Source organism: Trichomycterus rosablanca, chromosome 1 (assembly GCF_030014385.1).
Source record: "Trichomycterus rosablanca isolate fTriRos1 chromosome 1, fTriRos1.hap1, whole genome shotgun sequence".
NCBI classification, from domain to species: domain Eukaryota; kingdom Metazoa; phylum Chordata; class Actinopteri; order Siluriformes; family Trichomycteridae; genus Trichomycterus; species Trichomycterus rosablanca.
The window spans coordinates 17,165,589-17,179,863 of NC_085988.1; the positions used below are offsets into that span (position 1 = coordinate 17,165,589).

A 14,275-nucleotide genomic window follows, 5' to 3' on the forward strand; every position below is an offset into this window, starting at 1 on the left:
TTTTTAATCCACTGCTGTGTCTGATCCATACCAGCACAACACACACTAACACACCACCACCATGTCAGTGTCACTGCAGTGCTGACAATGATCCACCACCCAAATAATACCTACTTTGTAGTGGTCCTGGAAGAGTCCTGAACATTGAAGAACAGGGTGAAGCATGCAGAAAAACAGATGGACTACAGTCAGTAATTGTAGAACTACAAAGTGCTTCTATATGGTAAGTGGAGCTGATAAAATGGACAGTAAGTGTAGAAACGAGGAGTAATTGGTCGTGTCTGAGAGACTGAGAGAGGCGCTTATAGTCCGGATTTAGCACCATCTGATTTTCACCCTTTTGGACGCTTAAAGAAGCTTTAAGGGGAAGAAGATTTTCTTGTGATGATGATGTGAAAGCAGCGCTGCAACCAATAACATTTGTTGCGATGGCATTAAAAAGTTGGTACAACGCTGTGAAAATGCATTGAAAGGTGACTATGTAGAAAAGTGATGTCATTTGTTTTTGGAATTCTTAATAAATAGAGTTAAAAAGTGAAGAGACTTTTTAAAGAACCCTCGTATACACCCAAGTGAGTGTTGCAGTGGGTCTGATGCCAATCCCAAAAAACATCTTGGAGCAGGGCACCAGTCCAACACATATAATCCAACACACTTACTCACACATTCATTCACAATTACTTTCACCTAGTGGGAAATGGAGTGACCAAACCACCACTGTAATATAAAGTAACTCTATGAAACCCAAACAGAACCAGGGAGAACAGTCCAGGCGGTATTCCCACAAGCAGTTGTATCACTGTACCACACCCGGCAACTCAGTGTGAGTAAATGAAACTAGTAAACCTGCAGATATCAGCGTGGTTCCAATGCACACACACCGGAAAGTACAGTACACTCATACAAAACCAGATGAGAAATCTGCCACACATATGACTTACCTAGTTTCTAACTAATCCAAACAGTGATGTAAAGGTATGAGTCTTTCATTAAACCAGGTGGGTTTAGTCAGTGCAGCTGGATACAGAGAGACGGGCGTGTCTTAATCACTGCTGTGGTTTAATGTCTGCATGTGTGAGTGTATTATTTCCTCTGTTGTTTGTGTATCAGGGATAAATAAAAAAGCATAAAGAATTATGAAGAATAAATAAACTGCACTACATTGCAAAAGTATACGGACACCTATCTCTGATCTTACTTTACACCCTATTCTAAAACCAACTGTATGGATTTCTTCCCTTTTGTTGTGGCTATAACAGCCTCTATTTTGTTTAATTACTGTTTACATGATTGTGAGTGTTTCTGTGGAAATTCATGCACATTTAGTCAGGAGAGCATTTGTGAGGTCAGGCATTGATGCCAGTTCTGTTGGGTTGAGGTCAAGTTTCTGTACAAACAATTGCTCTTCTTCAGAACAGACTTGTAAAAGCATGTGTTTATGGTGTACACACAGCGACAGTCACGATGGAACAGACATGCACCTTCCAAAAACTGTTGTTACAATGTTGGAGTAATATACTTTATTTAATATGATTAATTCTATACACCTGTTAGCAATGTGTGTGGCTAACATACCTGAACTCAGTACTAAGAAGGGGTGTCCATATTGTTTTGGCTATATAGTGTCTTCAATTTAGGAAGCTAATAATGAGTACGTACAGTTCTTTTGGGAATGAAAGAGGTGGAGTTGCACTTCAGAGTCTTGAATTTAGGTTAGTGATGGTTTTTGGTTGTTACAATTATACTATACAGTACTATACTATACTATACTATACTATACTATACTATACAGTACTATACTATACTATACTATACTATACTATACAGTACTATACTATACTATACTGTTTAATACAGGGGTCTCAAACTCGTGGCCCACGGGCCAGTTGCGGCCCGCAGGCCGATATTTTGTGGCCCCCGACATAACGTCAAAGTTCATTGTTAGTGCGGCCCACGCGGTTTTCTCACATGCACCTATTTTGCCGAGTCGTTGCGCAACTCTTTACCCTTCGAATTTTATTATTTTTTTCACTTAGCAACATCACTTGGCTGAAACGTGATTCAGAGCGACACCAAGTGGAAGTAAAATATATCCTGTCAGCCAGTGCAAGATACAGAGGACAGAAAGGTGCGATCGCAAAAGAAAACGAATTTACCAAGAACAATTTAATCAAAAAGAGCAAGAATTTAAAATATATAAAACAGACAATGCACTTGATATTAAGAATTAAGAGAGGTGAAGTAACATGGACACCAGAGTTAGCTCAGTGGCGGAGAGATTTGGTAGAGCAGAAGGATGTGTAGGATGTAAACAAAAAGAATAAAATCTAGATCACTTTATTTATGAATGTGAAATGCATAAACACCTGAGAGATAAATTTAATAATGATAAGAAAAACGAAGTGCTCAAAAAAGCTATGAACAATGATACAATTTTCAAATTTCTCTCAGAATATATAGAAAGGGCTTTCTGAATAATATCCCAAACACTCAGGTATTGGGCAGAGGTGGAAAGAGTACTAAAATATTGTACTCAGGTAAAAGTACTACTACTGTGAATAATTTTTACTGAAATACGAGTAAAATTACTAGTCTAAAAACCTACTCAAGTAAAAAAGTAACTCATTTAAAACGTATTCGGAGTAAACGTTACTTCGTTACTTGTGTTAGTAAAAAAAAAATTTCTTAACAATAGGGAGTGTCTCTCCTGTGTAATGCACACAGGACAAGTGGATATACAGGGGTTGGACAAAATAACTGAAACACCTGTCATTTTAGTGTGGTAGGTTTCATGGCTAAATTGGACCAGTCTGGTGGCCAATCTTCATTAATTGCACATTGCACCAGTAAGAGCAGAGTGTGAAGGTTCAATTAGCAGGGTAAGAGCACAGTTTTGCTCAAAATATTGCAATGCACACAACATTATGGGTGACATACCAGAGTTCAAAAGAGGACAAATTGTTGGTGCACGTCTTGCTGGCGCATCTGTGACCAAGACAGCAAGTCTTTGTGATGTATCAAGAGCCACGGTATCCAGGGTAATGTCAGCATACCACCAAGAAGGACAAACCACATCCAACAGGATTAACTGTGGACGCAAGAGGAAGCTGTCTGAAAGGGATGTTCGGGTGCTAACCCGGATTGTATCCAAAAAACATAAAACCACGGCTGCCCAAATCACGGCAGAATTAAATGTGCACCTCAACTCTCCTGTTTCCACCAGAACTGTCTGTCGGGAGCTCCACAGGGTCAATATACACGGCCGGGCTGCTATAGCCAAACCTTTGGTCACTCGTGCCAATGCCAAACGTCGGTTTCAGTGGTGCAAGGAGCGCAAATCTTGGGCTGTGGACAATGTGAAACATGTATTGTTCTCTGATGAGTCCACCTTTACTGTTTTCCCCACATCCGGGAGAGTTACGGTGTGGAGAAGCCCCAAAGAAGCGTACCACCCAGACTGTTGCATGCCCAGAGTGAAGCATGGGGGTGGATCAGTGATGGTTTGGGCTGCCATATCATGGCATTCCCTTGGCCCAATACTTGTGCTAGATGGGCGCGTCAATGCCAAGGACTACCGAACCATTCTGGAGGACCATGTGCATCCAATGGCGGTGCCATGTATCAGGATGACAATGCACCAATACACACAGCAAGACTGGTGAAAGATTGGTTTGATGAACATGAAAGTGAAGTTGAACATCTCCCATGGCCTGCACAGTCACCAGATCTAAATATTATTGAGCCACTTTGGGGTGTTTTGGAGAAGCGAGTCAGGAAACGTTTTCCTCCACCAGCATCACGTAGTGACCTGGCCACTATCCTGCAAGAAGAATGGCTTAAAATCCCTCTGACCACCGTGCAGGACTTGTATATGTCATTTCCAAGACGAATTGACGCTGTATTGGCCGCAAAAGGAGGCCCTACACCATACTAATAAATTATTGTGGTCTAAAACCAGGTGTTTCAGTTATTTTGTCCAACCCCTGTATCTCACAATAGTTGTTTTTAATTAAAATATAATAGAAAAAACATGTTGATACAACATTTAAAACATTTAGGGATGTGTAATGTGTCATTTTAGTACAGAACATCCCATAAAACATTTTCAAACTGTATAACCACTGAAGTTGGCATTAATTGTGGATTCTATAGACCAGCCTTCTTTTCATCACCAACAAATACCAAACAACAGTCATACTGCAATTCTCATAACTCAACACAAGTCAAGGTTACAGGTGTTGTGACTTTCACTAAATGACCCAAAGAAAACCTTCAAGATGTAAGACAATTCTGGGAATAATGGATCTTTGAAGGTTTCTGGCAGCAAAGAGTAGGTAAAAGAAGCCTATGTTCTGAAGAATTGTTCATGTTCTGAACTGTTATTAATAAAGATTGAGAAGTTTGGATCAGTTGTACTTTTGTTTGGAATACCTGAAACCCTTTTTTTATGGAATACTTGACGCGGCCCAGCCGCTCCTAGACTCTACCTCCAGCGGCCCCCAGGTAAATTGAGTTTGAGACCCCTGGTTTAATACTATACTAAACTATACTAATCTATACTACTCTGTACTATACTTTTCTATTCTAAACTATTCAATACTACTCTATTCTATTCTAAACTATACTATTGTATACTATACTATTCTATATTAGTCTACATCTAAACTATACTATTCTATATTAGTCTACACTATACTATTCTATTAAATTCTATACTATTCTAAACTATACTATTCTATACTATGCTAATTTATTCTATATTGTACTATTCTATACTATACTATACTAGTCCATACTGTCCAATACTATACTATACTAAACTATATAATATTATTCTATACTACAATATACTATTCTACACTATACTATTTTACTATTCTACATTATTCTATACTCTACCTTACTAAACTATACTATACTGTTCTATACTATTCTACACAATTCTATACTCTACTATACTAAACTATACTGACATGTATAGACACACTCCTTTTTTTCTTTTTTCTTTACAATTATATAAAGGAAATTATGAATTTGCAGCAACAGTTGCAGTTGCAAAGCAAGGACATGAAGAAAAGCCTGAGTTAAAGAAAGCTTGGCCTGCCTGCACAGAGCCCTGACCTCAGCCTCTCTGAATAGCTGTGGAATGAACTGAAAGATCATTTAAAGCTTTCTTGACCAAAATCAGTGCCCAGTGCTATTTTAATTAAATGGGCTCCCAGTCCTACAGACATACTTCAAAGTCTTGTGAGAAGAGAAACCTCTTCAGAACAGTGGCTGTTTTTATAATCACATAGAGGTCATTTTAACTTTATACCATTTGTTTTTGAAATAGGATGTCCAACCAGCTCATGGTCAGGTGTCCAAATATTTTTTGCCAAATTGTGCAACTGTACACTGGGAATCCTTGGGTTTGGGCTTCTATGTGGATGCTACTTTGACACATACCACAAACCTTCATTATAAAGTCTTGATAACAGACACAACAGGACACCTTCTGAGGTTTTGTGAAAATCCATGCCTCAAAAAGTCAGAGCTGTTGTGGTGGCATGAGAAGGATTTCAAACCCTGGGACCCCAAGACAAAAATAAACTGTACACAAATGCCCCATTGTGGAGGCTTTACATTACATCTTGTAAACCACAGTGGGACCAGATTGCCACCATTTTTATTAATTAAGTAGATTTTGTTTTGTGTTTTGTTTTGATGCATTGTTTGTGTTGCCTTGGTTGTGGTAAAAATCATGGACAAAATGTGGGTCACTTAAAAAATAGTTTTAAAAACCCTGATCTACACAATATTTGGTAGGTGGTTTAAATGTTATGGGCATGAAAAAGTTGCCAGTTGTAGTGAATCATAATCACAAATAAGGAGTTAGTCTTACATTTTCAACATCTGGGCATATAAGTGAACCTTCAGCTGTATTCACACTTCAGTTTCCTTGTATCTGTTTTGTGTTATTTTGAAATATCACACTGGTAACGCTGTTTTTCAGCTATTACACACCCTTGAAGGGTTCTGTACTTACATGGCAGCTTTCCGAATTATCTGGCAGGTGTGGGAGGACAAAGGAGATGCTTGAAATTGTTCCATTACACTCCTCCAAGGTCATGTTTTCACCCTCACAACTTGTTATTATCACGTAGTAATGTGTGGGGACTGGGGCGGTTTCACCTGCATGCCTGCAACACACACACACACACACACACATGAATACATCATTTTACACTTCTCAGATTTTAATATAAGATAAAAAAATGTTATCTATAATAATAATTTACACTGGAGCGCTCGGGTAAATCAGCTGTTCTATTGACTGACCAGGTACACAGAAACGATCGACTGTGTCTGAGAAAGATCAAACGAGTTCCCCATTGCTGCTGCAATTGCTGGCTGGTCATGGCATCTCGACTCATGGTTAATGGTTGTTAGGTATTAACATTTGTTAGGTAGTTTCTCAAATTCACTCAAAGTCCTGTCATTTAAACTAGACTGGAACGTAACCAGGAGAAGAATCATTCATTGAATCTCGTACGAGGAAAGCACCCAGACCAGACACCAAGTCAAACTATGAATGCCTTAGTTTATTAAAATAAAAATAAAATAAATAAATAAATTAAAACAGAGTTTTTATAAAGACCAGAAAAGTGTGTGTGTGTGTGTGTGTGTGTGTGTGTGTGTGTGTGTGTGTGTGAGAGAGAGAGAGAGAGAGAGAGAGAGAGAGAGAGAGAGAGAGAGAGAGAGAGAGAGAGAGAGCGAGTGTGTGAGTGTGTGTGTTTAGGCTACATGAGAAAATTTTAGAGAGAAGGCTAGTTTTGATCAGCAAGAGCAGTAGTGTCTGACTCTCCATACTCCATACTGCTCTCTGTGAGATGCCATCTCTGGGAGGTGAAAATAAGCAGTCTGCTTTTCCTTGTCAGGTTGGGGGTCACAGCAATGAAGGGGGTTACAACTGAAGAATAGCATAAAACAAAATCTGTGGCTCGACTGGATGAGTGTTGCAGTAACCACTCTAGGAAGCACGAATAAATCTATTTCCAGATTCCTGGAATGTATTAAATAAACATTTAATTCCATTTGTTCTTCAACCATACTGCTAGACCCTCTAAACTCATAAACTATTTGTACTTATGAAGCAATTGACCACAGCTGATCCACAACTTTCTTACTATAAACATTTTGATAGAACTTGCAAGGTAAGGCCGTGCACAAAGCTAGTCAAAATACCCAGTGTTTCTATACTAATATGGACGTTGCATGTAAAAGCCTCATCTTATAAAACTGCTCATGCACACACCCTCTCAGCAGAACATTAAATGCAGTGCAGACAGAAATCTCAGAAGAGATTAAAGGGGTTTGTTTGAATACATAAAGGGTGTCATTACTGCCAAAGTGTGCCCACTGTACCCACATACAAGGACACCGCCCAGACACACACCCATGTACAGTCAGCAAGCTCAAGAGTGTTTCATTACTAGTTGGTTTTCAGTGTGTTCTAAAGTGTGTGTGTGTGTGTGTGTGTCTGTGTGTGTGTCTCACTCTCTGATTTTCTCTACTGTGTCTCTCAGGCCGTCAAAGTTGTAGTCGAATATTGGTCCAGTAACAACATTAACACCATTTCTCTCTTCACTGTAGCGTCTTAATACTGTCGTCTGGAGGTAGTCCCACATCTCTGTACACACACACACACACACACACACACACACACACAGACATAACACAAACATTTGCACCGAATAGTCCGTAATTATGTACAACAACGCCCTCTATTGGTGCACATAGTAACACATAGACAATAAATAATTTAATTAAAAAAAGAGAATGGTTCTAGCTAAATGTATAATTAAAAGAACAAAAAAACAATTTGGAGAGGAATTTGGAGGAAAGGTCACATGGTCTCGTAACACACATGTACAATATGGCACTTTTAAGTCTTCAATGACTTCTGTTTTTTTTCTGTGGCTAAATAATTGAATTTAATTATTTGGCAACCACACACACACACACACACACACACACACACACACACATTTACATTTCTAAATAAATAACAAATATATTTTGTTACAAAAATGCAATGTGTTCCCATCCTTTAGTCTTAATGAACTCAATAAAAAATTTACACTTTACGATCAAAAGTATGTGGACACCTGATGATGAGCTTGTTGGACATGCTTTTTCAGAATCATGGGCGTTAAAATGAAGTTGGCCTGCTCTCTAAGGCTTCTGTCCCTACCATAAGCATCAAGATTCATTTGACCAGGTCATATTTTTCCAAATGTTACTGTACACTGTAGCTCAGATTCTAATTCTTGGCTAACAGGAGTACAAAACTGATACTGTGTTTCAAATGTTTGTTTTCTTAGATGTGTTACATTTATTTAACCAAGACGCCCTGGTGTCACAGCGGGATATACGATTTATAATAAAATATAATATATGATTTATTATAAAAAACTGTGTTAAATGAAACAAGTGTACTAGTGTTCTTAGACATTTGTTTCCCTCCGTACATATTACAAAAGTCAAGGCAAAACTGAGTGCTTGGGAGGGGCTATACTTCCTAAAAAGATCAGTAAGCTTTTAAGCTGCTAAACTGTTCATATTCATAATCATACATCACTTTAGCAGAACAAGCAGCCTGTGTAATCTGAATCAGAATGGTAATAATCTGACTTTTTTATGGTAAAAACCTAAATTGTAGCTATCCAAATAACAACATAATACATAAAGTCCAATCTAGAGACTATAATAGCATGTACTGTTTTATTTATATATGTCATGTTCATAGCTACATCTGCCCAATAATCCCACTCACTTTTGAAGGCGCGGTACATGGGGACTGTGTTAGTGATCAGTGATGCCTCATGTCTGGATTCAGGAGTCTCAGATAAACCTATAAAGAAATAAGAACAACATGTTTCGTTCAATGATGCTTCATGGACCTATCATATTGTGGTGGCCGCTCGCCGTCATTGAAAGACAAAGCTCATTCCCCCTGCTTATGTCATCGGCCGTGGGACCACGGTATCCCACAATGCAGTTCAAGCGTTTATGCTCACTGAGATGTGTTTAATGTAATGTTGTGCATAGTGCACAGGTAAGCGAAGCACATGTACCCAGCCATCCACGTGAAGTACAAAAAAACGTGATTCATCAGACCAGGCCACCTTCTTCCATTGCTCCGTGGTCCAGTTCCGATGCTCGCATGCACATCATTGCTGCTTTCTGTGGTGGACAGGGGTCAGTATGGGCACCCTGACTGGTCTGTGGCTATGCAGCCCCATACACAGCAAACTGTGATGCACTGTGTATTCTGACACCTTTCTATCAGAACCAGCATTAACTTCTTCAGCAGTTTGAGCTACATTAGTTCGTCAGTTGAATTTGGCCCTTGTCAAACTCGCTCGAATCCTTACGCTTGCCCATTTTTCCTGCTTCTAACACATCAACTTTGAGGATGAAATGTTCACTTGCTGCCTAATATATCCCACCCACTAACAGGTGCCGTGATGAAGAGATAATCAGTGTTATTCACTTCACCTGTCAGTGGTCATAATGTTATGCCTAGTTGGTGTATGTATACGTGTGTTTGTGTGTGTGTGTTCAAGACCAACCGGGTGGATATAAGAATCCGCGAGTGATCTCCTGATCCTGGCTGGTGCAGGACTGAGTGTGTTCAGGAGAAACCCGAACATCAGCTCTAACACACTCCGAGTCAGGGACTGGGGAAGCAGTGCCCTCTATCTGCAGGCAGAAAAAACACAGGAATAGTTTACTGGCAAAATTATATAAAATAATAAAAAAATTAAAATTGGTTTTATTTATTATACATACAAAAAGCATGTTGTAAGATTTAAGTCACTATACAGAATTTAAGTTACTATTATTAGTTCTAGAAAACATTAAATAAAATAATACAAAATAAAAAAATTTAAATAAAATTAAAAAATTAAAAAATTAAAAGAATAAAAAATATAAAATATAAAATTTGGTTTTATTTATTACAAAAAGCATTTTGTAAGATTTAAGTCACTAAACAGAATTTAAGTCTCTATTATTAGTTCTAGACATTAAATAAAATAATACAAAATAAAAAAAATGTAATAAAAAAAAAAAAACAATAAATAAAAAAAAATTTTTGTTTTATTTATTACACATACAAAAAGCATTTTGTAAGATTTAAGTCACTATACAGAATTTAAGTCTCTATTATTAGTTCTAGACATTAAATAAAATAATAAAAAATAATAAAAAAATCAATAAAATAATAAAAAATGAAGAAAATAATTAATAAAATAAAAAATAAAGAAAATAAAGAAAATAATACAAAATAAAACAAATAATTAATAAAATAATAATAATAAAAAACTTAAATTAAAGTCACTATTATTAGTTCTAGAAAACATTGTATCTGAATTATAGGTGTCAATCAAGTTCTAACTATAGGAATTTCCAAAATATTACCTGGACAACAAGGGTGACAAAAATCATTAAAAAATGTGGAACTTTTTTTGTCTTAAATTGTGGCCTGTGTGGCACAAATCTGTCAAGGCACATCAATCAGGTAACACCAACTCTACTGTATTTGCGTGTGTATTTATATGAGTGTCCGTATGTATAGAGCTTGCGGGTCTGTATGCAGGTGTAAGATTTACTTTAGGTGTGATGGTGAATGCTGTCCACAGAGACGTGTGGAGCTCATAGCTGAACGCACTGATGAAGTCTGAGTGTGGCAGTAATGTGTAAGTGGTCTGGAACAGAACAGCTGGACGTCCATATGGCAGGTGGGTGACATCTAAAACACAGACACATATAAGAGTTCAGTTACTTAAGTCTATAATGGAATTAAGTCCATAACAAATGTACAGTACATAAAGAGAATACAAACCAAAGAATTTGGGACAGTGTGGAAAACGCAAATTAAAAAAGTGGTGATGGGGACATTTTGTAAAAATGCTAAAAGAAGACGCTGTTAATCGTCTTAAATCTTTATCCTTTATTTATTTCAGTTTTTTATTTAGATATTTATTATCAGTTTTGTATTTGCAAAGAGTTTAAGTATTGTTTCAGTTTTGACTTGGCTGAAGATTTCTTTCATTGTTTTGGGTACTGAGGCATTCAGTCAGCAAGTGTTTGATGTAGATGGGTATTAGGCAGTCCCACAGTGGGGGAGATCTTCCCCCCCTTTATAAGGTGTGAATGTGTTTTCAATGCGGCATCTTGTGTATACTCATCAAAATGTTTTTTCAAATTGTGTTTTTCCTACTGGTCATTGAAACCAGAGCACCTGGAAGAAACCCCACACAGACACTGGGAGAACATGCAAACTCCACACAATAAGGGCCAGGGAATCAACCCAGGACCTTCTTGCTATGAGTGCTACTCACTGTGCCACCCCTAGCAAGACATGTACAGTAAAAATGACTTAACTGTTTAACAAGCCTACAATGTCAGCAGAAAATCCCCCAGTGTTCTCCTCAATCATATTCTGAAAAAAAATATATACCGGTAATTAAAAAAGTAAGAATGTAATTACTACGATTTATTTTGAACCATTTAGCATGTGAAACAATTGCACAATTAACACAGGTGGGTGTTTACTACCTGTGCAGCTGACTTACGCAGGGTGTGCCGCCCAACTAGCATATATACACCAATCAGCCATAACATTAAAATCCCCTCTTTGTTTCTACATTCAATGTCCCATTTTATCAGCTCCACTTACAATATAGAACTTTGAAGTTTTACAATTACTGACTGTAGTCCATCTGTTTCTCTACATGCTTTGTTAGCCCCCTTTCATGCTGTTCTTCAATGGTCAGGACCCCCACAGGACCACTACAGAGTAGGTATTATTTGGGTGGTGGATCATTCTCAGCACTGCAGTGACACTGACATGGTGGTGGTGTGTTAGTGTGTGTTGTGCTGGTATGAGTGGATAAGACACAGCACTGCTGCTGGAGTTTTTAAACACCTCAGTGTCACTGCTGGACTGAGAATAGTCCACTAACCAAAAATATCCAGCCAACAGCGCCCCATGGGCAGCGTCCTGTGACCACTGAAGAAGGTCTAGAAGATGACCAACTCAAACAGCAGCAACAGATGAGCGATCGTCTCTGACTTTACATCTACAAGGTGGACCAACTAGGTAGGAGTGTCTAATAGAGTGGACAGTGAGTGGACACGGTATTTAAAAACTCCAGCAGCACTGCTGTGTCTGATCCACTCATACCAGCACAACACACACTAACACACCACCACCATGTCAGTGTCACTGCAGTGCTGAGAATCATCCACCACCTAAATAATACCTGCTCTGTGGTGGTCCTGTGGGGGTCCTGATCATTGAAGAACAGGGTGAAAGCAGGATAAATAGGTATGTAGAGAAATAGATGGATTACAGTCAGTAATTGTAGAACTACAAAGTGCTTCTATATGGTAAGTGGAGCTGGTAAAAAGGACAGTACGTGTAGAAACAAGGAGGTGGTTTTAATGTTATGGCTGATCAGTGTATATTTATATATACAGGTATATATATATATACATAAACATATGTGTGTGTGCGTTCAGACTGACTAATAGGGGGAAATAGGGAGAAAATTGATAAATAAAATATCTAAATTGCTCATTACATCTAAAAAGTTGTAGTAGTGTTAAATACAACTAAAGCTACAAAAAAAGATTATTGTTGTCCCGACCATTTATTTTAGGGTTAAATATACCGTCCTCCATCTGATTTTGGACATAGCTAGCAGACCCTCAGGCCCCCTGTAGTCTATTGGTGATCTGCATTGGTGTGAGTAACCTCGTCATCACAACTGCAGCCCAGGTTGTAGGAGACGGAGGAAGTCATGGTAGCTTCCAGAGGTTTTGGTGATGTCACTTCCTCTGGTTGAGTAGGTGTGTAAGAAGGGTCTTTAAGCATGGAGTTCAGACTGCCGTGAGTGCCGTTATTAGGTGCAGGAGTCAAACCCAGAAGATCTACACACACAGACACAAACACACACACACACACACACACACACACACACACACACACACACACACACACACACACACAACTTTACATACACTAGTAATGAACATTCATTTCACAGCGATAATAATTCAAGGATTTTTACAAATTTTTGTTCACTTTTCCAAAGATTAAAGAATTGAAACATAATTCTTTATCCAAAACAGCTTTTATATGTTTACTTAATTATTGAAGTTAAAAAATATACACAAACAATATGTTAACATTTATATTGGGTTTAAAATCTTATATAATATAATTAAACTTGTCTTGACTCCAGCTAGTGACTTTGGAGTATATCTGTTTATCTTTTGACCATAAGATTTTGGTTTTATTTTCGTCCTGACCTAGGTAAGAAACCATTGTTTAATGTAGGGTGCAGTCAAACTAGCCCTATGTACATGGGCACAGAGAAGTTATACTAAAGTATAAGGACATTACAGATCTTTTTACACCATTCATTTAATAGTCTAAGTTGCTGTATGTACAGTTTTAAGCCAGCAAATGTTTGGAAAGACACATTTTATGTCTTTAATGTCATAAGCAAGCTGAAGCCTATATAAAAAGACAGCAAAGCCAACAGCAAGCAACATGCTGCAAGTTTTGTTATATAAACAGATAGATTTATATATTTTTGTATATTTTTATATGTAGATTGTATATTTTGAGCCAGAAAATGTTTAGAAAGACACATTTAATGTCTTTGATGTCATAAGCAAGACTTTAAAGCCAAATACGCCACTGTAAGCTAAAACAGTCACAGGCTGAAGCTGAATAAATAGACTGAACAAATGCAGACTACAAGCAACATCAAACTAGAGGTTATAAAGTTTTTCATCATTTTGTTAAAGTTAGGAGTTACAAATATAAACTATTAACAAACTGGTATCATCTAATCATCACTCAACACAAAATCATATAGCTTACCTTCAGTATGATCAAAATTCTTTTTTTAATAAAGACTTATTACTATTTTTGTTGTTGTTGTTATGAAAGAAATGATATAACTATTCTGACATTGGATTCTCACAAGCTCTGAAATCCTTCATATATATTTTTCTATTTTATTTCTGCATTTTCTCCCATTTTTCTCCTCATTTAGCAGTCAATTTGTCTTCCACTGCTGGGGATCCCTGATTGCATTCGAGGAGGGTATATTTCTTGCTCACGCTTCCTCCGACCCGTGCGCAGTCCTTAGCGGGCCCTTTCTTATTCACCCATGCACTCTGCACAGGCGCCTCTATCTGCTAATCAGGG

General features: G+C 37.8%; 1 protein-coding gene across 1 annotated transcript in view; it reads right to left on the minus strand.

The window, feature by feature from the left end:
- Positions 1 to 14,275, minus strand: part of enpp2l (ectonucleotide pyrophosphatase/phosphodiesterase 2-like) — a 43,679-nt gene that overhangs the window by 4,997 nt on the left and 24,407 nt on the right. Inside the window, exons 18-24 of the mRNA XM_062987363.1 lie at positions 12,809 to 12,984; positions 11,434 to 11,491; positions 10,659 to 10,798; positions 9,618 to 9,747; positions 8,819 to 8,896; positions 7,540 to 7,672; positions 6,029 to 6,182 (exon numbers count right to left, since the gene is read on the minus strand). Coding sequence (XP_062843433.1) covers positions 6,029 to 6,182; positions 7,540 to 7,672; positions 8,819 to 8,896; positions 9,618 to 9,747; positions 10,659 to 10,798; positions 11,434 to 11,491; positions 12,809 to 12,984 — 869 coding nt within the window. The remainder of the gene's footprint in view (positions 1 to 6,028; positions 6,183 to 7,539; positions 7,673 to 8,818; positions 8,897 to 9,617; positions 9,748 to 10,658; positions 10,799 to 11,433; positions 11,492 to 12,808; positions 12,985 to 14,275) is intronic.